This window comes from Papio anubis, chromosome 3, assembly GCF_008728515.1.
Source record: "Papio anubis isolate 15944 chromosome 3, Panubis1.0, whole genome shotgun sequence".
Classification (NCBI taxonomy): Eukaryota; Metazoa; Chordata; class Mammalia; order Primates; family Cercopithecidae; genus Papio; species Papio anubis.
In genome coordinates this window covers 144999317-145025322 of record NC_044978.1, presented here as the reverse complement: position 1 = coordinate 145025322, position 26006 = coordinate 144999317, and the positions used below count along the sequence as shown (strand labels likewise).

The 26006-nt window shown below is 40.1% G+C and overlaps 1 protein-coding gene across 14 annotated transcripts in view; it reads left to right on the top strand.

Moving 5' to 3' along the window:
• Positions 1-26006, top strand: part of LIMCH1 (LIM and calponin homology domains 1) — a 341748-nt gene that overhangs the window by 141194 nt on the left and 174548 nt on the right. For all 14 annotated transcript variants that reach the window (XM_009206726.4, XM_017958654.3, XM_021938405.2 and 11 more), the window contains exon 3: positions 23771-23840. In XM_009206726.4, coding sequence (XP_009204990.3) covers positions 23771-23840 — 70 coding nt within the window. The remainder of the gene's footprint in view (positions 1-23770; positions 23841-26006) is intronic.

Below are 26006 nucleotides of genomic sequence, written 5' to 3'. Positions count from 1 at the left end.
GGACCTGGACTAAAGACTACAGAGACAGGAGAGAGAAAAGACTAGCACCTACTGGCAGCATGAATGATGGAAACTGAGTACCATCAAAATCACCATGGGAGATGTCATATTTCAGCATGGGGGCTCCGGGTGAGGTCACTGGGGAGTTTAGGTAAGAACTCTGCACAAGAAAGACCATTAATGGCCACTGTGATTTTCTTTAACCCCTGAGAAAAGTACAGACCACACATGAGTTAGTTCTACACAGAACCTTCAATGTTTTTAAGTTAGTCATTGTAAAGATATTTCTTTGAAAGCATAGATATATGTGGATGAGAAAGAGTCTGCTAGTGCCTTACCATTTTCTATCTTATCTGAAGCATTCACTGCAAGAACTTTAAGGAAATGAACTCTTAAGTGTTTTAGAATCTCATGTTTTTTGACCAGAGCTGTATGAAAGTCGTATTTCTATTTGTGAACATGAAGGGGTATAATTGACTTAGGAGGCTGGAAAGATTCCCTCACTTTTTGGTGTTGCTTGATGTGTGAAATCAAGAATTGATAAGCCTTGTAGAGATAAGTCATCTAGTCACCACATCAAAAGGAGACAGAGGTATTCCAGTTTTTCTTTTGTTTCTTCTGCTCTCATGTTGCTTGTTTAGGGATAATTCTATGAAATATTTCAATTTTTTTGGTGGGGTCATTCTAGAGAAGGGATATGCTTCTTTATATTTTGTCTCTAAGGTATAAATGAAAGTAACTGGAAAATGTCCTTTTCCTGGTGATGAGACACAATTACTGAATTATAGAAAACAATAGAAAAATTAATTCCCTTGTCCACTGTATTAAATATTTAGTGGGAATCTTAATTTAGAATCAGGAAAGTGGGTTTAAAATCAATGACATTTTCACTCCCACCTCCCGGTGTAGAATCCTTTTTTTTTTAAAAAAAAAAAAAAAAAAAAAAAGCTTCAATTTTTATTTTAAGTTCTAGAGTACATGTGCAAGATGTGCAGGTTTGTTACATAGGTAAATGTGTGCCATGGTGGTTTGCTGCATAGAGCAACCCATCACCCAGATATTAAGCCCAGCATCTATTAGCTATTCTTCCTGATGCTCTCCCTCCCCCAGTGCCCTCCCCCTGCACCACTGAGAGGCCCCAGTGTGTGTTGTTCCACCTGTGTGTCCATGTGGTCTCGTCATTCAGCTCCCCCTTATAAAAGTGAGAAGATGTGGTGTTTGGTGTTCCGTTCCTGAGTTAGTTTGTTAAGGATTATGACTTCCAGCTCCATTCATGTCCCTGCAAAGGACATAATTTCATTCCTTTCTATGGCTGCATAGTATTCCATGGTGTATCTGTACCACATTTTCTTTTCTTTTCTTTCTTTCTTTTTTTTGAGACAGAGTCTCTCTCTGTCGCCCAGGCTGGAGTGCAGTGGTGGATCTCAGCTCACTGCAAGCTCCGCCTCCTGGGTTTACGCCATTCTCCTGCCTCAGCCTCCCGAGCAGCTGGGACTACAGGTGCCCGCCACCTCGCCCGGCTAGTTTTTTGTATTTTTTAGTAGAGGCAGGGTTTCACCATGTTAGCCAGGATGGTCTCGATCTCCTGACCTCGTGATCCACCCGTCTTGGCCTCCCAAAGTGCTGGGATTACAGGCTTGAGCCACCGTGCCCGGCCAACCACATTTTCTTTATCCAGTCTATCACTGATGGGCATTTGGATTAATTCCATATCTTCACTATTGTGAATAGTGCTGTAGTGAACATATGCATGCTTGTATCTTTATAATAGAATGACATATTCCTTTGGGTATATACCCAGTAATGGGATTGTTGGGTCAAATGGTATTTCTGCTTCTAGATCTTTGAGGAATCGCCACACTATCTTCCACAGTGGTTGAACTAATCTACATTCCCACCAATAGTGTAAAGCATTCCTTTTTCTCTGCAACCTCACCAGCATCTGTTGTTTGACTTTTTACTAAACACTATTCTGACTGGCGTGAGGTGGTATCTCATTGTGGTTTTGATTTGCATTTCTCTAAATGATCCATGATGTTGAGCTTTTTTTCATATTGGTATAGAATTCTTTTTTCACTTTCCTCATTTCCTACTTGCAGAGATGTGTCAAAATGATGTTAGGCCTACATTTAAAGAATGGGTTTTTTTTGTTTTTTTTGTTTTTTTTTTTGTAGTGGAGAGGTTGAGTTGAAGTTTGTTAGTGAGAATTTTTGTTGTCAGTGATAGAAATGCAGCTGAAACCAGTTTAAACAAAAATGGGATGTGATTGGTTCATATGAATAAGCACAGAGGTAAATCTCACACACACACACGCGCACGTGTGCACGCATACACACACACACACACCCAGGTACAGATATAACTATATAACCATGCTTGAATTGTGTTATCTGACTGTTCTGTCTGTCTGTCTATCTATCTATCTATCCATCCATCCATCCATCCATCTCTTGCCTCTGCTTTCTTCTTTAGTGGCTTTGTCTTTGGGTAAGTTTTCCCATGTGGTGACAAAGCTGGCTACTGTTAGCTTTTAGCTTATATTTTACTAGCTTTGCAATCCAAGCAGGAAAAAAGAGATACTTTTTGGGGGTAATTCCAGTAGAAGTCCTGGTGCCTACCCTTTATTGACCTGAATTGGGCCTGGTGCTCATCTTGGAATTAACTGAGTGGCCAGGTCTGGATTTGCCCTTGCTTGGAGCCAGAAAGTAGCATGGGCACTCTCCATGGTCTGTCCTACCCTACAACTGCCCTACCTTTCCTGGAGAGTTGGGGAGGGAAAGTTGCCCACGTGGAAATTAAGAAGCTATTATCAAAGAAGAAGGAATGACTGTTAGACCAACAAAACCAATATGTGCCCGCCGAGGGACTCTTACATCCAACCAGGACAGACAGCCTTCAGAACTTCTAGTGGAGAAAAGGTGAGCTTAAGAGTGGTGTGCAAGGCTTATTAGGTCTGTTTGAGGCCTGGGTTAGACTTACATAGGGGTGTGTTCGAAGAAGGATGCTTTGGAGGGACTTATGTTTTCAGACCTGTCCTGTCAGGAGTCCATTCCTTTATTCCTCTCCTCTTTAAACTACGGAGTGAGTTACCTTGGTGAGGTAAAACTGAGGCCACCAAAATCTACAGATCCCTCCTTCCTTGGGAGTGTTGCCAGAGAAAAGCCTCTCTCTTAAGAAGCAGGCTTTATCCTCTACTGGTCATTTCCCTCAGCCCTCAAGTGATAACTGCCCTTCCTCTGAACTTCCTCCCAGGCTTTTTACCTCCATCACCAGGGGTTTGGGCTGATGCTTCCAGGAGCTGCCATTTTTCTCCTGATGTGGCTGCCATGTTCCCCGACTCTGCTGCCTCCAAGCACTTGGAGTTGGGAGAGAGACCTCTCTCCCGATGACAGCTCTTTGAGCAAATCTTAGACAGGTGATCCTCTGGGTAGTCTGTACTTTTCCCTTTTAATTTATAGTACCCCTTACTGAATAACTTGGCACCAATTCTCTGAGAGTGGACAGGAGACCTTGGAGCTATCCAGTTGAGTTTCTTCTCCCAATCATTTGCTGTCTCCTAGAATAAGGCCTCTCTCCATTTCCAGCTCTGTCCAACCTCAGGGTGTGTGTCTGCACACTTGAGACCTTTTCTTTCCAGGGGTTGGGGTTAATGTTTGCTTCTCTGGCATTAGTCCTGATATCTCTACATCCTGAATTTCCTAGAGTTTCTTTAACCATTTCTTCCAGGAGGTCTAGGAGAGCCCCAGTCAGTGGGATCCCTGTGGAGCTGTTCAAACATCCTAGGTAGGTTTTGAAGCTGATGAGCTCCTATGTCTCCACAGGGATGCTATTGATGTCACCAGAGCAATTCCTTTTTGCATCTGAGTGGTTCCACTCATTGCAGATAATTTACCTCTTCTGCCCTGCTCACTTCAAGCCAGTGGTGCCTCCCACTCATGGGAACAACCCCATACTCACCTTCAGATTCCCAAATGCTTCCTGGCAATGGCAGTATGCAGATACTTCATGGCTATTTGTAGCTTGCCCGTAGAGAAATGCAAAGCCAAATTTAAAGTGTGTGTATGACTGTGTTTATTTTCTTACCTTGATTCTTACTGATATGCTCTCCCTTATTCTCTGATTTGCTTATCATTTTCCCCACCCTTTTCTTCCATTTTGGTTACTATCTAAGGACATATATTTAACAAAAGCCAGTTCAAACCCTTTTATGAGAGCGTATAGTTGAACGTGAATGGATTTTGGAATTCCTGCATTGAATCCTATGAAATTGTGTCAATAGACCAAAAAATAGTCAGATAATGTGATTTCCTAGGGTTCAACCTAGTAGATGAAGCAGATCCTAGATTTGCCTCCTGTGTGTCCTTAGGCTAGTAACCTAACCTCTCTGAGTCCCCCAGTTTACTTATCTATAAAAACAGATAATAATTGTAAAAATCCATATAGGATTGTTCTGAGGATAAAATGAATTGAAAATATGTATAAAATTCTTTGCTCAGTGTTTGGAACATAGCAGGCACTTAAATGTTAACTTTCCCCCGTTCATCTATGTAACAGAGAAATTACTACTTCATGAGGTTTCTGGGAGATTCCAGTGAGAGAATACAGTCAAGCACTCAGCATAGCATCTGGCACTTGCTTGGAACCCTGTACCACTGGCTGTTCTCATTATTGTTTTTGGAAATAGTCCAAAAGTCAATTATGAATATGACATAGTCATTGCAACTCCGTGTCACTGTGCACCCAATGGCTCACTCTCTTGGGCTGCCAGCAAGCCACGGGACGAAGGCATTTGGATTATACTTTCTAGCTTCTCTCATCTAGCTTGTGATCAAAAACTGGGCAAGAAAATTTGGGTCCCTTACAAACTTGATCATGTGTGAATAATGAACTTTGGCTGGCAGAGCTTGGGGACTAGAGTGATTGTTTTGAAAACAATAACCCTGACCTCTGTGGTGATGTCATTTCCTCCCATCCATCCAGTCTGTTGTGGTTTCCTTCTCTGGGAAGCTGTTCCAGAACCTTCTAGGCAGTGTTAATAGGTTCTTGTCTGACTGCTAAGTACCTATACACAACTCCACTTTAGTGCTATCATAGAGTTCTACCTCTTTGTCCCATCTTTGTACCGGATTGAGAGCTTTCTTGAAGACTCTTTATCTTTGTATTTCGCTCATTGGACACTGGTATAGCAAATAATCCATCTATAGAAACACTTGGTGAATAGATTGAGACCCAGATATAAAATTTCTACCTAGGCCACCTGATCATCAATGACTGCCTTTAACTTTCTCCCAGTCTTAGTCAATATTATTCTCTCTCTTTCTGTTTCTGAGACACACACACACACACACACACACACACACACACACACACACACACACTTTGTATAAACAACAAACCCGTCCCTAAAGACTGGGAGACCAAAGGATGGATGTATTTGCTTTCTTCAAGTATAAGATCCTCTATTACAAATTCCATCTTCCTAGGAGTCATAGAACTGAACTTAAAAGTTTTGTTTTGAAAATATATTGTCATGAAATGAAAGTGTGAGTATGTTAATCTACAAATAAGTGACCAATAAAGAATGTCTTAGTGGATTTTTGTCTCAGTTCCTATGTTGCTGAAATGATTTTCCAAAGATAAGAAATCTGTTGGCAAACACTTGTTCTGTCATCACTGATAAATGAGCTGCTTGTCAGAAGGAGGTCTGGCCTTGGATTCTTGTCATGGTTTCAGCATGAGATGTGGTGTGTCACGGATGTGTCCTAGTCTTGTAGGACAGGTTGAGGGTTGATGGTGTAACTTGGAGTGGAGACATTTTATCACATGGAGGAATTGTTGGCTATCGACCATGTGCTGCATAGCACCAAATTAGGCACCAAGAGCCATAAAAACAGAATATAAGACATGATCTTCAAAAGTTTTATGATGTGCTTGGGGACTGGACCCACACACACAGAGCAGTTAAGTTACAGTGTAAACCAGTGTATGAGTAAATGTAAAACCGACAAAGATTTAATCTCCAAGATTTAATAAAAGGTTAAACAAGGATACTGTTACATCTTGGGAGACAGTTAATTGGGGAGATATAATATTAATTGACTATTACTTAAGAAAAGAATAGGTTGAGGGAAAGGGAAAATCATCTTTATAGAAAAAAACAAGCAGTTTTTTCTTTCTTTATACTTTTGTAACACTCTGGTCACAAAAATGTGTGGTTTTTGTCCCTCAAAATGACCAATTCTCCAATACCAGCTGGTTATCTTAAAGTTTAACTTAATCTCGACACTACCTGGAGATATACAGACCACACAGGTTAAGGGCTCAGTCCCACAAGACTGCCCCTGCCATTTAGATGCCAGCTGCAAGCAACAGGTCCTCAGGTGACCCACAACTTCTGTCTACTTGGCTACAAATTGGAGGCTCTCATGGCCTCCTTAGGTTTAAACACTTATCAGAATGGCTCACAGAACTCAGGAGAACATCCGTGTATTTACGGATTTATTCTAAAGGATTTGATAAAGGGTACAAACATGAACAGCCAAATGGAAGATGCAGAGGGGAAGGCATGGGACCAAGGGAATGGGGTTTTCATTTCTTTCTGGTTGGTCCATCCTCCCAGCACCTCCACATGCCCAGCAACCCAGAATATCTTCAGATTCTGTTTCAGGGATTTTTATGGAGGCTTTGTCACTTAGGCATGATTGGTTATTAATTCCATTTCCAGCCTGTCTCCCCTTCCTGGAGGATGGGAATGGGGCTAGAAGTTCCAAGTTTCTAATCGTAGCTTGGTCTTTCTGGTAACCAGCCTCCATCTAGGAGCCTACCAAGAGTCACCTCATTAGAGCAAAAGACGCTCCTATCACCCAGGAAATTCCAAGGGATTAGGAGTTCTGCGTCAGCAACTGGGGTCAGAGACTAAATGTTAGAGTGAAAAAATGCACCTAGCATTCCTATTGCTCAGGAAATTACAAGGAGTTTAGGGACTCTGTGCCAGGAGCTGGGGATGAAGACCAAAATATGGATTTCTTAATATAATTCACAGTATCACAGCATCCTACACAGGCACAAAAGCAGGAGGGAAGGTTTGGAGTCAGGAACGAGTAGGCTGTGTTTGGCACATATAGAGGATAGGGGCCTGAAAGGGCAAGGACATCTCTTCCTTTATCCAACTGACTTTTATAAGAACCCACTTACGAGTGCGATAAGTTACTGTAAAGATGAATGCATTATGCAATCAAATCATGTAATGGTGGTGGTGGTGGGAGGGGGGGCAGCTGATCTGAAATCTAAATCCTGACTCTGTGTGGGATATAAACCTCAGATTCCCTTCAAGAAGCACATTTAGGTGGAAACCTGAATGAAGAGGAGAAATTCTTCTCTTCTACCAGGAAAGAGGAAAGGGAAATGAAAGTTGAGAAGAAACATACTCTAGGGCTGAAAGAATAACATGATTGAAATCCCTATGACTGGAACAAGCTCTGTGTCTTGGAGGAATTGCAGGTAGACTTGTTTGGCCAAAAGGTAGAAAACCAGTGGGGCAATGGTATGAGATCAGTGTGGATAGAGACAAGTAGTGGGGGCAAGATTGTGCAGGGCCTTGCAAGCCATATAAGGATTTGGTGGTTTGATTCCCAAGAGCAGTGAAAATGAAGCGGATTTTGAAGAAATCAACAGCACCTGGTAGAGTATAGTGATGAAAGAAAGAAAAGACAAAAAATGATTTTGGTGTTTCAGTTGAGTGGGGTCCTGATACAAGCCAGAAAGGTTCCTCTGTTTGTTGGAGAGGTCATGGTTTCAGTTTGGGCAGGTCGAGTTTGGGATATGGACCAGCCACCCAGGACCAGAGTCCTGTAGGCTGTTGGGATTGAGGGCCTGGCCCTTATAGGTGAGACGATGCATTCAACTTGCTCAAATTGGATTTGTGAGCCATTGTCAGACATCAGGGTTAAGCTGTGAGATATGGAAGCCTCTCTGAGGGAAAGGCCACATTAGAAAAGAGCTGCAGAATGAGGTCTCAGTTTGAGGAAGTCTCTGCCCTGGATCATGGGTGGGAGAAAGAGAAGCTCACAAAAGAGCTATCAGAGAGATGAGAGGAAACCCAGGAAACTGTGAGGTCACAGAAACCAAGAGGGCTAAGAAGACTTTTAAGAAGGTGGAGGTGATCTGTATCGTACGGGCCCCAGTAGATATCAGTTTGAGCAAGACCTCAGAAAAGGCTTGCCTTGCTTGCAGAAGGAAGGACTGGAGACTTTTATCAATTAATATGTAGCTCTGGGAACTGCCAGTCAACTGATCATGATTCCACCTAACTGTTCTAGGTCTAGCTCATGTTTTTGTATCATTCCAACAGGCTGTTGCTAGAGACCTTGTGTAATATAAACTACACATGCAATCTCTTTCTGAAAGATTGGTAAAGAGATGAGATGAATATGACTCAATGGCTGATTAGTAGAGCAACCATACAACCTGTCATTCAAACTGAGACACTGTTCAGAGTGAAAGTGGGTATTAACCAGATGAGATGCTGAAACAAGTGGAATCTGGGACTGACCTCAGCTAACTGGGATATATGGTCACCCCAGTTATTGATGACTTTAGACTGGTCCCTACTTGTCACCATTGCTTTGTTCAGTATTCACAAACTGATCCCTTATTTAGTCCTCACAGCAACCCCAGTGAACCTAGATCTCCCAACCCGCTTCTGTAGATAATTAGATGGAGACCCGAGGTGGTAGGGCACAATGTGTCTTTGCACGCTTTGTCTAGAGCTCTCTCTCTAACCCAGATGCTTGCTCCAATCTCAGCAAACTTGAGTCCTTATTCCATTACTGATTTTGGCCTTAGCAGACTGGGAAGAATTTGATAGGCTTTCTATGTAGGGTTCTCCCTTGTCCTTCTGCCAAATCACAATTGGCGACGCTCACTTGGCCTGTCTCCAGCTTTTTGGCACCAAGACTCATTAAGCCTTTAAGTTCAAGTGAGGACATTTCAACCCACTCCTTTTTTGAAAAAGATCTCTAGTGAAAAAGCTGCTTTTTGTTGGAAGATTGGCCTGGCTTAGGTGGGGGCTTAGGCAAGAATTGAGTATCCCCAACAGGCTTCTGTTAGAAAGATGAAAACAGATGGAGAACATGGAAGGTGAATATGCAGGACTCATGATGAGCAGAATGAGCCCCCAGTGTTGCCTTTTTTTTTGAATCCTCACCAAATAAATAGCCCTTGGTTCTTACTCAAAAGAGGGACTCAACACAGTAGGGGTACTGTCTCCATTCAAACTCTTCATTGGACATCAATTTACAAAGTCTACTCTGGGAGCTGTTGTGTGCACTTGAACATCTTGCCTTTGGAATATTCTCAAGCTCATCCATCTTTGTAAATATTCTGTTCGTTAAAAATTATATGATCCTTGTCACTTCCTTTCTCCTAATACACACTCTTACATGACACAGACCCAATACACACTCTTACATGACACAGACCCAGTAGGGCATTTACAGAGTTTGTTTTGAAGCTTCCTAGAAAATGTGTTTGAAACTTATTTTAGCAGAATTGTCACTTGGAACCACTTCCCTCAACATGCGGCAATTCCCTCATCCTGTTAATCTGCTCCTTAATACATCTTAAAATTCTCCTGACTTGAATCTCAGGCTAATCTTTCTCCTCCTGAATGAATTTTTGACAGATATTTTAGAATGATCAATTGATTTAAGAAAATATAACAACTGGTTTAAATGTGGGCTACTCGTGTGGTAGATGAGAAACTGGCCTAGCCCATTGCCTGCCTGTGGGGTTACATGCTGGATTAGGCTTTGCTTAGATTTAAGAGGATTTAGTAACTCTAATTGTACTTCCTTAATAATCCATTTTTTGATTGTCTCTAATAGGCTGTCAGGCTTGGTGGGCTGACTTCCCATGATGAAGTATGCAAAATCCCTGCCTCACCTGTTTTGAATGTTCCCTTTGGTTACTCAAAGGAGTGGACTTTTTCTTAAATAGCCTACTAAGGACCCAGTTTATAAATGATTTTTTTTTTTTTTTTTGAGTTGGAGTTTCATTCTTGTCGCCTAGGCTGGAGTACAGTGGCACGATCTCGGCTTGCTGCAACCTCTGCTTCCTGGGTTCAAGCAATTCTGCTGCTTCAGCCTTCCAAGTAGCTGGGATTACAGGCATCTGCCATCATGCCTGGCTAATTTTTGGACTTTTAGTAGAGACGGGATTTCGCCGTATTGGGCAGGCTGGTCTCGAACTCCTGCCCTCAGGTAATCTGCCCACCTTGACCTCCCAAAGTGCTGGAATTACAGGTGTGAGCTACCGTGCTCCACCAAGTGATTTCTTTAAAAAGTTAACTGTGAAGAAATAGACTTCCTTCTTGGTATCAAGAGGTAGAAAGAGTGAATAAAAAGAAAAAGTGAAGACTGTATGTCTGAGTGATTAGCTCTAGTGCTTGGCCTTCTTTAAGCCACCGCAGACTCTGCTGGGAGGCTAACATTCCCAAACATGGCTTCATCATGACTGGTGACCTCTTCCCAGAAGACGGGACATGATTCAAGTTCATTTGCCTGGAACGCAGTGTTCCTCTGTCTGGGTGCAATGATTCTATTCAACTCGTCAGCCTTGTCCATTTGCACTGGCCACAGAGGTTGATCTATTGTTCCTACGATTCTCTTTGTGCTTCCCTACTTTGTATCTTTCTTGCATTTGCTTCTAGCCACCTGGGGTGCTGTATTCCCTGTCCATTTCCATCTCCTTAAATCCCAAACACACATAGTGGGCACCTTTCCCTCCACCACAACATCCCCAGTGCTGCAACCTGAATTCAGTCTTCTGAGCGCCCATGGCTGCGACAGCCATTGGCTGTGACAGCCATACATCCCGAAGTGGAGATGACAACCCTGATTTCAAGTGCTATCTCCCTCATTTCTCGTTTGAAGGAGAAATTTTGGCTGTGCCTAGAGCAAGTCATTTGTCTCACACATGGCACTACTCATGAAGTTGGATATTTTAACTTTCTATTAGATGATAAATTCCTTGAAGTAGTGACAATGACTCACCCGTCTTTGTATGCCTAATGGTGGTTGCACATGGCAGGCGTGTAGTAAGCTTTTGAAGGGAGGATGGGAAAAAGAAGAAATTAATACTTTTGAAATTATTGATATGTTTATAACTAACCAGTAAATGTATAGTAAAACACTACAGTTTTAACTTGGTATGGATCATAGACATAAATGTAAGAGCTAAACCTACAAAATTCTTAGAATAAAACATGGCAGTAAATCTTTGTGACCTTGGATTAGGCAATCATTTTTTACATATAACATCAAAAATACAAGTGACAAGAAAACATAAATCAATTGGACGATATCAAAATTAAAAACTTTTGTCCTGCAAATGATACCATCTCTCAACCCACAGAATGGGAAAAATATTTGCAAATCATATATCTGATAAGAGGCTTATATCCAAAATATATAAAGAGCTCTTATAACTCAATAATAACAAGATAACCCAATTTAAAAATGGATAAAATATCTGAATAGACATTTCTCCAAAGAAGCTACAAAAATGACTAGTAAGTACATAAAAAAGATGTTCAACATTGTTAGTCTTGAGAGAAATGCAAATCAAATCCATGGTGAAATACCACCTCACACCTACTAGGATGGCTATAATAAAAAAGGAAGACAGTAAGAAATGTGGCATGATGTGGAGAAATGAGAACTTTCATGGATTACTTGCAGGGTTGTAAAGTGATGTAGCCATTTTGGAAAACAGTTTGGCAGTTCCTCAAAAGGTTAGACATTAAGTTACCATATGACCCAGCTGTTTTACATATACCCAAGAGAAGTGAAAATACACATCCACACAAAATGTTCGTAGCAGCATTATTCATAATAACCAAAAGGTGGAAACACCCAAATGTCCACAGAGTGATGAATGGATAGGTCAAATGTGGTATATCCTTGCAATGCAATGTTATTTGACCATAAAAAGGAATGAAGCATTGATGCATGCGACAACATGGATGAACCTTGGATGAACCTTAAAAACATGATGTTAAGTGGAAGAAACCAGTCATAAAAGACTACACATTATATAATTTCATTTATATAAATGTCCAGAATAGGCAAATCTATGGAGACAGAAGGCAGATTAGTGGTTGCTTGGAGCTGGAAGTTGTGGGTGAGTAAGAGGGGAAGTGAAAAGTAATGGATTTGGGGCTTCTACTAGTGGAAGGGAAACTAAAATTAGTTTTTAGTGATGGTTGCATAATCCTGTGAATGTACAAAAATATTGAATTCTACACTTTCAATGGGTAAACTGTATGTGAATTGTATCTCAAGTTGTTGAAATATACACACACACACACACACACAATGGAATTTAAATTTTTGACTTCAAGATGTTTAAAATGTCATCTAGAAGAATCATTCCAAGTATCATTTAGTTTATTTCTGATGTACTAGTGTCATATTGTAAAGTGCTGCTTGTATTTTAGAACATCATTGAAGAGAATGTTTCATAGATTGGTGATATTTATATTGTCTACTTCAAAGGAGATATAAAGAAAATTACAAAAATAAAACTAAAAAAGACATGTTCATTAAGATCAGAAATAGTTATATCAGACAAAGAAAGGCGATGGAGTGGAAGAACGAGAAGATGTTATTACTTAAATACTACATGGCTTTTGCATCACTTAAAACTCTTCTTCTGCTGCAGATGAAAAGGTTTTGCTTGCTGTGTGATGATTTTCCAGCCAGAGCCTCTGGCCTCAAGAACATATTCCCCAGTCCTCTGAATAAAACTGTATTTTGTATTTCTGCTGCATGCCCAGTAAAGGAGAATAATGTGTGCTGCCCAAGGGGAGATGGCCATATTGTTTTCTCCTTGCCCCATTTGTATATCCCGTAGTACATCAAAAAAGAAGGACCAAGAGACTTTACTGCTTCCTTTGGAGCCAACCAGCTCCTAACTCTTCTTTAGAGAAGAGCAGGGGGACTCCACTCATTCCCATCCCCTCTTTCACAGACCAACAGGAACTTCATGCAGTAATAACTGGTGGGAAGGAACTAAAAGCCTATCAGATGATCCTTTCTCCAGTGTGGTTGCTTGGATCCAACTTTACTCTTGGTCCTGAGAGAATGATTCATATGTGATCATGATGGCTCCTGCCTGTAATCCCAGCACGTTGGGAGGCCAAGGCGGGTGGATCACCTGAAGTCAGGAGTTCAAGACCAGCCTGGCCAACATGGCAAAACCCCATTTCTACTAAAAAATATGAAAAGTAGCCGGGTGTGGTGGTGCACGCCTGTAATCCCAGCTACTTGGGAGGCTAAGGCAGGAGAATTGCTTGAACTCGGTAGATGGAGGTTCCAGTGAGCCGAGATCGTGCCACTGCACTCTAGCCTGGGTGACAGAGAGAGACTCCATCTAAAAAAAAAAAAAAAAAAAAAGAATTACTAACGACAACAAAAGTTGTAAAATCGTTAGCAGATGTAAAGTCTGTGATAGTTCCAAAACTGATGTTTTGAGTCCTTCCCAATACTTTATAATGTTGCTCATTTCATTAACAATTCACTCAACAAAGAAAGATTGAGGCCCTTCGAAGGACTGGTCCTTATACTAGAGCTGGAGTTACAGAGAGGACTAACTCTTTTCCTGATGAAGAAGCCAGATAGTTTCTGTGATGTGTGATAAATAGGGAAGCCAAACAGTGTTGGGACCCAGAGGTGGAAGGCACAGTCTCTACTTAAGAAATGGTTTGGTGAGGAGGTAACATTTAAACTGGGTTTTGAAGGATGAGTAGGAGTTTGCTAGGCCACAAAGGAGTGAGAGGAGGCCTGTGGGAAAGGCAGTTCAGGGGAGGAAGCAGTAAGCATGTGAAAGTGCCTAGCTATATGAAGAGGCTTTGCATGCTCAGGGTCAAAGGCTAGGACAAGTGCGAGGTGGGGCAGACTAGAGGTGAGAGGTAGGTATCAGGTCAGTTTGTGAACAGTCTTGAATAGCATGGTAAGGACTTTCAACAGCATCCAGTGAGCAATAGGCAGCCAGCACAGTCTCTATACAGAAGAGCAATGGATTTGCTTTTTAGACAATTACCTCTGCTGGCAATGGAGACTTTTGATTGCTTTCTGCTGTGCCCCAAATACAAATAGGTGTATAAAACACCATGCCTCCCAAGGAGCAGCAGAAATGCTTACCGCACCTATCTTGCTATGCCTGTCCTTAGTTTACATCCTTACTATGCACATCTACATCTCAGAAGTTCTCTTCCAAGTTACTTGTTTAGAACTTGGAAGTTATTTCCCTATAGAAGCAGTGTTCTTCACAAAGTCTGATGTAACCCAAACCACATCTGAGATTGTGTCAGCCCCACTGTTGAACCCAGCCTTGTGAGTGTGTCTGGACTTAGCTGGTGTTGGGTAAACGTTTGATAACGAGATGTGGAATGAATAGGAAGTAGATTCAGAATTCTTATGGCCACATTGGGAGCAGACTGTCCTTTCTCTGCAGCTGTTGGCTTGTCCTCATCATCTTCAGGACGGCAAGTGAGGCTGGGGAGATGGGAGCCTTGAAAAGAGTTAAAGTCGGATTTTGGCAGAATGCAGGGCCGGAGCCAGCTGTGGCTGCAGTGATCATGCAGCCGGGTCTGTCTTTGGAGCTTCTTTCTGCCTTTCTTTTGTCAGCATCCTCCCTTCCTTCCTCCCCATCCCCAGCTTTTCTATTGCCTTCCGGCTGTCCAGAGACTACGCCCATAGAGGCCTGTGCTTCAGAAGGATTGGCATTGTCTCCTTCCCTCACTGCTGTTCTTTCATTGCTTCTAACCTAGCTTTAGCCACAGGCAGGATGCTCAGGAAGAGAAGTGAGCCAATGATCAACACAGCCAATTTTCACCAGCGGGAGGGCTGCATTGAAATCTGTTTGGAGAAGATTATAATAGTGCCTGCCATTTATGAAGTGCATATTGTATACCAGGCCTGTGCCAAGTGCATTAGATGCATTGGTTTACTTATTCCACATTCTCAAGCTATGACTAGTAGGTATTTTTGTCTCCATTTGAAAGAGGAAGAAACTGAGGCTTGTGGATGTCAAATGCGTAAGTAACTTGCCTAGTGAGTTACAGGGCTAGGATTTGAACCCAGGTCTTTCTGTTTCTGGAGCCTCCTGCTGTTCTTGGAATTTTATGGATCCCAATCCTGGAACACTTTGTTCTGAGAACTTGCTAAAGAAGAGTTGGGAGCTGGCTGTATATTCCACCCCAAGACTGGATACAGAAATCTTCAGAGCTGCCTCACAGCAATTTCACCTTCTGAGTTTTCTCTCCACCCTCTTGATAGCAAACCCAGCAGTAACTAGGTTTTAGCTGTGCAAAGGAAATACTAATTACAGTCATTTAAACATAATTACGACATAGCACAATGATGATTGCACGTATCATTGCCTATGTCAGAGTAACTTTAGTCTCCATTTTATTTAGTTATACTAAGTTCTTTTCATGTGTTGGCAGCTTTCATGGTGCATTGATCATGTGTGTCATCCTAAGCTTGTAGCTTATAAAAGCAGGGAGAGTCTTGAGTGGGAAAGGCAGTTTGGGGGTGATTGGGCTTGATTACCAGGTGAAGGCATTTGAAAGGCATCCTGTGGCACCTGGGTGCCTGGAAGTCTTTGGAAGAGGGAAGGAGCCTGGCCAGAGCCAGGTTTTAGCAGTGGTCAGTTTGGGTGCAGTAGGCCTATGGATTAGGATGGCAGAGACTGGTGGCTAGAGATTATCTGTAGAAATGCAGAAAGTGAAGCATCATAGAAAAGCACTGTCTTCAGATTTAGAAACCCGAGTTTATAATCCCAGCTCTACTGCTTAGGACCTCTGACCTCAGACATGTGCCTTCACCTCCTGGGGACAGTTCCTTTACTCCTTATCTAGATTATTTGATTTTATTTTTATGCCTTTTCTAGTTCCCAAAGTCCATACTTTCCGGACAGCAAGAATAGTTATGCAAAGGATGGACTCTGAAAGAGGTGGGAAATGGATCAAAGCACTCTGAAGATATTCAAATAATTGCTGTCTGTTCCTTCCCATGCTTATAGTATGGATGATTTTATTAGTGTTAGTATTTTAGTATTAAGAGGGATGTGACAGGCAAGAAGAGGTTTTATTTTTCCCCCTAGAAAATGTGGGAAAATGGGTCCATTTGTTTACAGTATCCCAAATTTTAGCTCTTCTTCCTTCTGCTGCCATCCCGGCAAGATCCAGAGGAAAGTACATGCCCAGGTGTTAAACTTCACATTCTGGAACAGGATTTTCTTGAGTACAGTTTACCTGGGTAAAGGCCTCCTGCAGAGGTATAACAGTCAAGATAGCGCTGGGTGCTGTAAGTAATAAACCCCGAAATCTCAGTGGTTTAACACTGTGGAAATGTATTTCCACTCTTGTATGGCCTAATGTTGGCAACAGGGAAGGATGGAGACAACTCTGCTTTAGGCAGTTGTTTAGGGACACCAGCTAATAGAGACTCCATCTTCAACACACAACTTCTGAGGACTTCTAGATGTCAACATCTAACTAGTAAATGTGGAGGAGAGAGAATGGAGAATTGTTTGAGAGGGTTTTTAGGGCCAGGCCTGCATGTGATAGAATTACTTCTGCCTGTGCTCCATTGGCCAGCACTCTATTATATAGCCACAGCAAATTGCAAAGGACGCTGGGCAATAAAGTTCAGTGTGTGCTTGAGACAGCAGGAAGATAAGTATGGTGAGCAGTCTCTGTCACAGGTGCTGTGTTAGAATACTAACAGCACTGCTGAGCCCTAGAAATTCACGGGGTCAGGCCCAACTTCTTGGAATTCGAAATCTACAAAAACCTTCTAAAGCTCCTATGATCTCTTCTTACGTGTGCTCCAGGCAAGTGGCTTAAGTGTGACCTATATTTCACACATTCTGAACCGTGCATAGCACCCCACAAGCATTTGGTAGATATTGATGGCAGCTTGCGTTCCAACACTCTTGTTCATTTGAAACTCCTCTTTGTTTCATGTTTCACTTTTCCCTATATTTTAGTCAGATTTTCTTGATCTCAGAGGATTTGTTAGTTTTCCTGGTTTTGCCTGGACAACTCCAGAAAGAAATCTTTTAAAATGACATCTGTAACAGGTTTATGGTCAAGGTTAAATTGATCTCATGCTTATGCCATGTTATGTTAAATGAAAGTGCATATACTTTCATCCAGGGTACATAGTCAAACCCAGAAAGTGATCAAGGAAACCACATAGAAAAACACTATTGAGCCAAATTAAAAGGGACACAAAGTGGGTAATTTTGTGATCATAGTTGCCTATTGCAGCTGTACAAACCAAGCTAATGAGATGATGATGTAATCTCTTGTTGCAAAGAATAAAGTGATTTCCTATGAGATTAAGCATGAACTTTCCAACCTTGTGTTTAAGATTTAGGTAGCTCTTCTGTTCTTCCCCAAATTCTAGGATAATTATTAGAATTAAATTTCTGAGCTGAATAACTTACAGAGTAAGCTCAATCCTTTTTAAATTTGCAATGCTTTCAGAATTTTACATTTAATGTTCACATTAAAGTCCGATAACATGTAAGCTGCCCATTGCTATAATTCCTAATGTCTAGATGGTCTCATAAGGTACCATTTTGTAGCACTATTCTTAGTGCTGTGCTCCTTGAAGAGCTACTATATGGGCTGTTGGAAGAGTCTGTCTGAAACAGAACCTCTCTCTTGCAGAGTAGGGCTTTGAGGTTGTTTGTTTTTTAAGTTGCAGGTAGAAAAAAAGTCTTCACTTTGTATTTCATAATCACTAAATGATGATTGAGAGACTACCACATGCTGGATATTAGGGGTGCAAAGAGTTATTAAATACAGTCTGTGGTTGAATCGGAACATTAGCATCATTCCTGGGTGTCTCAACAATCGTTTCTTTTTTGTTGTTGTTAATTTACTTTACGTTCTGGGATACATGTGCAGAACGTGCAGGTTCGTTACATAGGTATACATGTGCCATGGTGGTTTGCTGCACCTATTAACCTGTCATCTAGGTTTTAAGCCCCAAATGCATTAGGTATTTGTCCTAATGCTCTCCCTCTTCTTGCCCCCCACCCCCTGACAGGCCCTGGCGTGTGGTGTTCCCCTTCCTGTGTCCATGTGTTCTCATTGTTCAACTCCCACTCGTAAGTGAGAACATGTGGTGTTTGGTTTTCTCTTCCTATGTTAGTTTGGTGAGGATGATGGTTTCCAGCTTCATCCATGTCCCTGCAAAGGACATGAACACATTCTTTTTTACGGCTGCACAGTATTCCATGGTGTATATGTGCCACATTTTCTTTATCCAGTCTATCATTGATGGGCATTTGGGTTGGTTCCAAGTCTTTGCTATTATAAATAGTGCTGCAATAAACCTACATGTGCAGCATTCCATTTGAACAATTATTTCTTAATCTTTTAAGAACTGTGTTCTATAGAATGTGTGCAAAGCATGTCTTTAATTCACCTTCTCAAAAATTAAGATGGCCATGCATTAGGATGTATGACAGTGAGACACGTATGTGCACCGTTCTGTTCTTCCCGTGGGTTTTTAATCCACTAGGGAGCATGCCCCACGAGGGGGAGACGGGGGAGACCTAGGTCTTCCCTGCCTTTCTTCGTATTCCCAGAACCCAGCTTCAGACCACACATCATGCATACCCAATAAATGCTTGCTGAGTACATGAAAGAACATATGGCGTAGGCTTACTTGAAATGGGTTGCAGTGTTTTTCAGATTTAGAATATAAAAGTTTAGTAGACACCATTTCATTTTTGTCATAAAATTAACATTTATTTTTGATTACTCTCAGTGCCATTAGCTTGTTTCATAATTGAGGATTATCCAAGATCATAGCTTTTCTTCCTGTTTCTAGTTGTTTCTCAGCTGGTGTATGCTAGGCAAGCTATAGACATTTGTTGACTTGATTCATTTATGTGAGATGTTTATCTAAAGGTGGCCAGAGAAAGAGAACAAGCAAAACTTATTTTTATTTTGGGTTTTAGCAACTGGCTGATAGGAACATGGAAACTAACATAGCCTGCAGTTACCTAGCAAAAAGGGAAATGCTCAGTATAGGAAGTGAATGAATTTGCAAGTTTCCATTTATCAAATGCTAGCAACAGACATCACCCCACTGGATTCTCACCCTAATCCTGAATGGGAGGCAAAGCTTATTTTAAATCCCCATTTTATGAAATGGAAAACTGAGAAGACCCTGATTAAGAAACTTTTCAGTAACTCATAGCTAATATGTGTAGGATTCAACTTTAAAACCTAGGCTACTGACTCCAAATTCACTGTCTCTTCTTCTTCATCAAGCTGAATGTTGTAAGTTATTGGTGATGTTTTATCTATGCTCTCTGATACCTATGATTTTTAATAAGCAGAAATTTTCTATATGCATATAGTTGTAACTTTTTTACCTATTTGCAAACAGTGATGTTTTGAAAATATAAATCAGATTATCTCAGTCTCTGTTTTACAAGCCTTCTTATGCTTCGCATTGAACTTAAGATAAAAAATCTAGATGCCTTACCTGGGCCTGGATTTTGCTTACACCGTGGCCCTCTAGTCCCAGACCTCTTCCTTCTATTCACTCTGCTCAGCTACATTGGCCTTCTGGTTATCTCTTGAATATACCAAGCCCACTCCTACCTCAAAGCCTTTCTGCTGACTGTTCAATCTGCCTGGAACTCTTGTCCTCCAGTCTCTCTTTGGCTAATTCCTTTGTATCATTCAACTTTTTTCTTAAATGTGACCTCCCCAGCAGCCTTCAGACCATACAATTAGAGTACTACTGCATGGCCTATTACTGCACTTGTGTGCTATCTGAAATTTTCTTCTCATTTATTTACCTGTTTTCTGTTCCCCCCACTGCCCCATCCACTCACTGTAACAAGATTACAAATTCCAAAGAATAAGAACTTTGCTTGTCTTGTTCACTGTTGCCCTTCCTGTGCCTAGAATAGTGGACAACACATAGCAGGCACTTGATCAAGGATATTGGATAAACAGTAAATATCTGAAAATAGTTTCTTCTCATTGGCTCTTACATTTTTGACATTTAAACATTTTCTTTATTTTTGTTGTAGTTTTGGGTATATTTAGCACAGAAGACATGGGATGGTACAAATGCCTAATAGTTTTGTTGTGTAGGATTATGCTAATTTTCCAGAAAATTCATCTTTTGATGAATACAAAGATGATCTCCTACCAGAGAGAACAGACTACCTGTTAAGACCTTTAGCCATATGTTTTGGGAACCACAGGCAGGAAATTTGCATAGGGTTCTGCTGAGTGGAGATATTCTTCCAAGTGGATGACAGCGTCCTTTCCTCTGGAATTCCTGGTGATGAGGTTGCAGGTCATCTGTAGAGGGAACTTGGATCCTATGTGTCTTACACTTCACCAACAGACACTGTCTTCCATTTTCCTTTTATTCCCACCTGGTGTTGATATTATCCCATTGTATTTAGGTAGTATTTGTTTGGGTTTTTTATTTTTGTGTTTTGTTTTGAATTACGCTTTGATGACACATACTGAGGTTGGACTTTCTAAAGCACCAAACTGTGATATAAAATGGCCTAAGAGGTAAAAACTGTCCCAGCTGTGCTTCAGATTAGCTGTGCATGTCTTTGGGGTTCATTTTTTCTTCTACAAAAATGGTGGGACACATACATGACCTGTCTCTACAGGGCAGGACTTTTGGGAAATAATGCACCCCAGAAGTTATATAAATATAACATACCATGATCAGCATAATCACTTTAAAGCATGTCATCAATAAGTATTTACTGAAAATATTTATATTTTAGCTTATATAGGATGGCATGGTGGTTTTTAATAAAATTGCAAGTGAATATCCTTGACTTTTACTCAAAAAATCTCTTACACAAAAGATGTCCTTGATTTAACACAAAATACAAGATAAGCAGGTGTTGAACATTTCAACAATGTGAATTCAATGTTATCTTTTATTGTTGTGTATTATAAACAGAGCACAGGATTGGAGCAATGTTTACCAGAAAAAAAATACAGCTGTCTCAGTCTTGAAAGTGAACATTATGGCTTTTTATTTTTTAATTTACAGTAAAACAATGTGAGAGAGATCATAGTTTCTGCTTCTTTTAAGTAAGGCCTATTGTTATAAGTCAGTTGATTGATTGATTGATTTTTTTTCCAATCTTCCCTTTATGTGATAGGGAAGGTTCTGCTATGTAAGTGTAATTTTTACAAAGGATGAATACCACGAAATATTAAAAACAGCTTAAAAATCTAAATATATGTAAAAGAGGAGTTTTGGGGCCAATATTAATATAGTTCTTAGATATAAAGGACAAAAAGCATACTTCTTTAAAAGATAATTTTTAAATAATGAATTTTGGGGTAGGACATTTTGTTATTTTTTCTACTTTGCCTAGTTAACAACAAGGCTCAGATCTTAGTCTGTCTGGTAGCAATGGTATTTCATCTTATTAGGAAAATCTAAAACTATTAGACAGAGTGTTTAATCTGCCAGCTCTGTAGTCATTAGTGGTCCACAGCTATTTAAAAGGGCTTAGCTCCATATGTATGGATAAGGAGTCTCCAAGGTAAATTGTTCAACCTCCAAAATACATTGTTAAGTGAAAAGCAAGGTGTAGGACAGTGTATACTATAAGCTACACATATATATTTTTAAATTCTATATTTTTTTAAAATAAATTCTCCTCTAGAAAGTCTTTCAGGTTGCCTTCAGAGAGTAGGCTGGAGTCCTGTGGTACAAAGGTGACAGTAAGATATTTTACTGTATATCCTTTTGATGTTTTTGAATTGTCAACAACTGTACACAAATATTATCTTAAAATTCAGTTTAAAATGACACTGTTAAAAACTAGTAAGGAAAGTAATGTATCTGAGAAAAGCAAAAGTAGTGAGTAAAAGAATTTTGTACATTTAAAAATGTGACTTTGGAGATACCTATCTGTGTATTTTAAACCAGGAGATTTGGGATATTTACACCACCTGATAGAAAGCACTGATCTAAGAAATTTGGATTCTGGGCCCGAGTGTGCTACTAATCAGCTATGGGGAAGTCACTCAGACGTCAATTCAGACTTCACCAGGCTTCAGTTTTCTGAACTATAAAATGAGAAGAGTGAACAAATTGCCTTCCAACTGGTGACACCAATAATTCAAAAATAAGTTCTAAAGAAGCATTTTTAAAAGGTTAAATTTATAGTTAAAAAATAAGTGCATTCATGAAAAGAGCAGCCAGCTTGGCTCTCCGTGGGCAAAACAGCACTTGTGCACTGTGAGTACTGCCTCTTGGTGGCAGCATGTTGGAATTGCCATGAAAATTACTGACAGCAGCCAATTAATCTTGCATGCAAAAATGGAATATCCTGTCACAATCACTGTATGGACATTTCTCAACATATAAATATATAGTGGTATCAAAGTCAAAGATAGTTTAAATTCAAGACTATTAAATCATCTGGAAAATTTTTGTTACTGATCTATAGAAATCTGGCAAGCATAGGTTCTTTATAATTTGTTATAACCTTGGATTGCATGAATTTTAACAGAGGTCAGCAAACTTTTTCCATAAAGCACCAAATAGTGAAGATTGTATGCTTTGTGGCCCCTCAGGTCTCCATTGTAATTACTCAACTCTGCAGTTGTAGCACAAAAGTAGCCATAGACAATATGTAAATGAATGAGGATGGTTATATTCCTGTTCCAGTAAGACTTTATTTATAAGTACAGGTGTTAGACCAGATTTGGCCCAGGGATTGTAGTTTGTTGACCTCTCAATTATAATACACTTCTACCCTAAGTTTCTCTTTGCACAGTATTCTAAGTTACCTAATTGCCTGATTCCTGAATGTGGAAATAATATTCTACATTCTCCAGCCCCTTACCTTCAATCACTTATTTATGAATAACCTACTTTGCAAATGCTACACTTTACCCAATTACCCCGATGCTAACCACATTTTAGTTTTATAAGTTGCTCTCCTTGTTTCTGTTCACTCTGGATTTTTATGTCCTGAAAACAAGCAATGATAGTTGTTTCTCTTGCATTCCCTTGCTTGTGTAACCATTGTTATATAATTTCAATCTTTAGCTGAAAATCTTTTGCTCAAATATCTTTTGTACCTAGGGACTCTTGGTCAGCCTTGTTTAAAATCTTCAGAATATGATTGGCTAACCTCTTATTAAACATATTCTTCCCTTTTTAAAGTGAAGCTCAACCACTTTGAAAAAGCCACTCTCCTCAAAGAGCAAGTAGGGTCTGACTTAGAATTTGTCTTGGCAAATCATTTGTAAAGATAGATACTGGTCTTTGAATTTAGTGCATCCCTGGAGAGACCCCTGTCTTAGCCAGGAAAATTGGCAACAAGCTTTACCTGAGTTGTAATACCTGGCTCCAGTTCCAGATAATTCCCTCACAACCTTAATCCAGCTCTCCCCCTTGTCCTTTTCCTTGAAGCCCTCTTCAGTCTCTACCCTTTCTCCTCTCTCAACATTTCTAAATTCTAAAACTTCACCTGCCATGGACCAACTTGATATTGGCAAAGCTCTTCACTTATATGCATGAAAGCTGATAGATTATTGAGATTTACTACATGCTTTGAATTCACTGCTTTTCCTATCCAGCAATTTAGCTGTAGCCCTGGATAAAGGTGATTTGTGTGATCCATCTTGCTTTATGTCTCACCTGACATTCTGCCTTTTTCATGACAGGTTGCTGAATGCTATAAAGCCAGGACTTGTTAAAAAGATCAATAGATTGCCTACCCCCATTGCAGGACTGGTGAGTATGTGGAATTGAGATTTATTTTCCAATATTCCTTTGCTCTAACCTAGGGGTCATGACAGTACCATTTATTACAGTTCTCTCCCACAATATATATTCCACTTGAATGAGAACGCATTGAATCCATTAAACGAAGAGGTCACTTAAAATGAAAGATTGCAGTCATGCCTAAATGGCATGTTAATCTTTGTTGGTGTTTTTTCCATGAGTAATAAGGACCTTCATTCTCAAAGAGCTAAATTTGTTTTGGGGTGAGAGGCTGATAATTAGGTTGACCCTTGGGGGAGGAATGTGATTTTAATTACATTTTCTCATTTCAGTTCATCACTGCGTTCCACTAGAATGGAGGGTAGGGGAGGTAGAGAGGAAGAGAATTTTAAGAGAAAACAATAGTGTCATAATAAATTGCTGTTTTCAATATTATTTAAATACCACAATTGTAGATCAACTATTCTGAAGACGTACTGGGACACTAAGGTGGTCTGACATCATCTGGAAAACTGTTTAAACAGAATCCTTGCCCTTCTGAACTTATCCACATAAAATCTAAAACTTACATGTTCATATGTGGTTAGAAGCAGAATATTTTTTTCATGCATTGGTATGTCTTGTAATTCTTGGCAACTAATTTTAATTGCTTCATCGATGTTGCCTTTGTGTAGAAAAAGGAAAGAAGTAAAAGATCAGGAAGACAATCAAATTTCAGTTTCGGAAGGAATTGGCATATATGTGCGTGCGCGTGCACACGCACGCACGCACAGAGAGAGAGCTGAGGAAGTATATAGCTTGGTAATGACTCACTGATTGTTTCCATTGTGATCGCCTTCTGCGCATGTGGTTTTGCAGAAAGCAATGAGAAGAATGTCAAGAATTTAAGCAGGATCCTACATAGACCTTACTGATTGTTGTTAAAAAGCTTCTTAGCCATATCACGATGACTAATTGAAATTAGATGTGACAAAAAACCAATTGTGTTTGAGAACTGTGAGGGGTCCTTGGAGGAAGGTACATGGTTTCAGCAGATTGAATGAAATAGATGTTTTCTTGAAGAACTGCCATTTCTGCGGATGCATTTTATTCCCCATATTGGTTGGTAGTGAACTGGTGATTAGTCCTTAAAAATCCTTCTAATTTTGTTCTTCAGAATCATGTAACCAAGTAAGTTAATATCGAGATAGATACATATATTTGGAAGGAATATATTTGAATAGTTCCATATAATAAATAATATATGAGTATTATATATTAATGTATACATATATCAATTATTTTTAAACATTTAGTAAATTCACCTCTCGTAAATGTTAAAGCCAAGGTCTTAATGATCCTGATGAATATCTGTCCCTAAGCCTATGGCAACTTTTTGGACCTTGGAGCTCTGGGGTTTAATGTTATAGAAGCAAAATTTGCAACATAAAACTAAGGAAGGCCCCAGGAAGATCCAGATGAGGAGAAACAAGTCGCTCCCAGTTCAGTAGCTAAAGAGAAAAGGGTTTCGAAACCTCAATTTAAAATGGAAATCATAAATAATTTTAGTAAAATTAACTCTTAGGGGCACATGCATTTGTCTTTATATTATTTCCTATCACAGATCAAATGTTGTTTCTCACATATTGCCTCTGTCTTGGAGCATTCGGGTAACTTGATACAAGAAGGCAAGGTGACCTCATCTTCTTTCCTTCTATTTATGTTCTTGACTAGTATTCCTCTACTTTCTTTTTTCATTTGGATTTCCTTTTCACTTTGTCCTTGCTATCACCTTTTTTTTTTTTTGCCCTTTTTCAGTGAACACCTCCCCTACTTACCTTCACCCTGTATCAGTTATATTTTATTTACTAATTTATTATCTTTAGTCCAAAAAAATACTTTCTTAAGTCACCTACTACCCATTCACTAGTGACTCCTGAATCTACAAATCTGGTCAAACTCTTTTTCTTTGCTTCATTTGCCTTCAGATCAACATTTCCACAAAAAGCAGAGCACTAGTTGTGGCCCTGGTGGGAAACAGATTGCCACCCCACAACCCCCTGTTATGTTCATGTACTTCCAGGGTTCTCATGTCGTGCCTGTGCCTCCCTTTCTACACTCATGTTCTTGTCTGTGTCCATGACTTCAGCTTTCCATGATATGGACCCAAAGCAGCATTTCTCATCAAGTACTCTC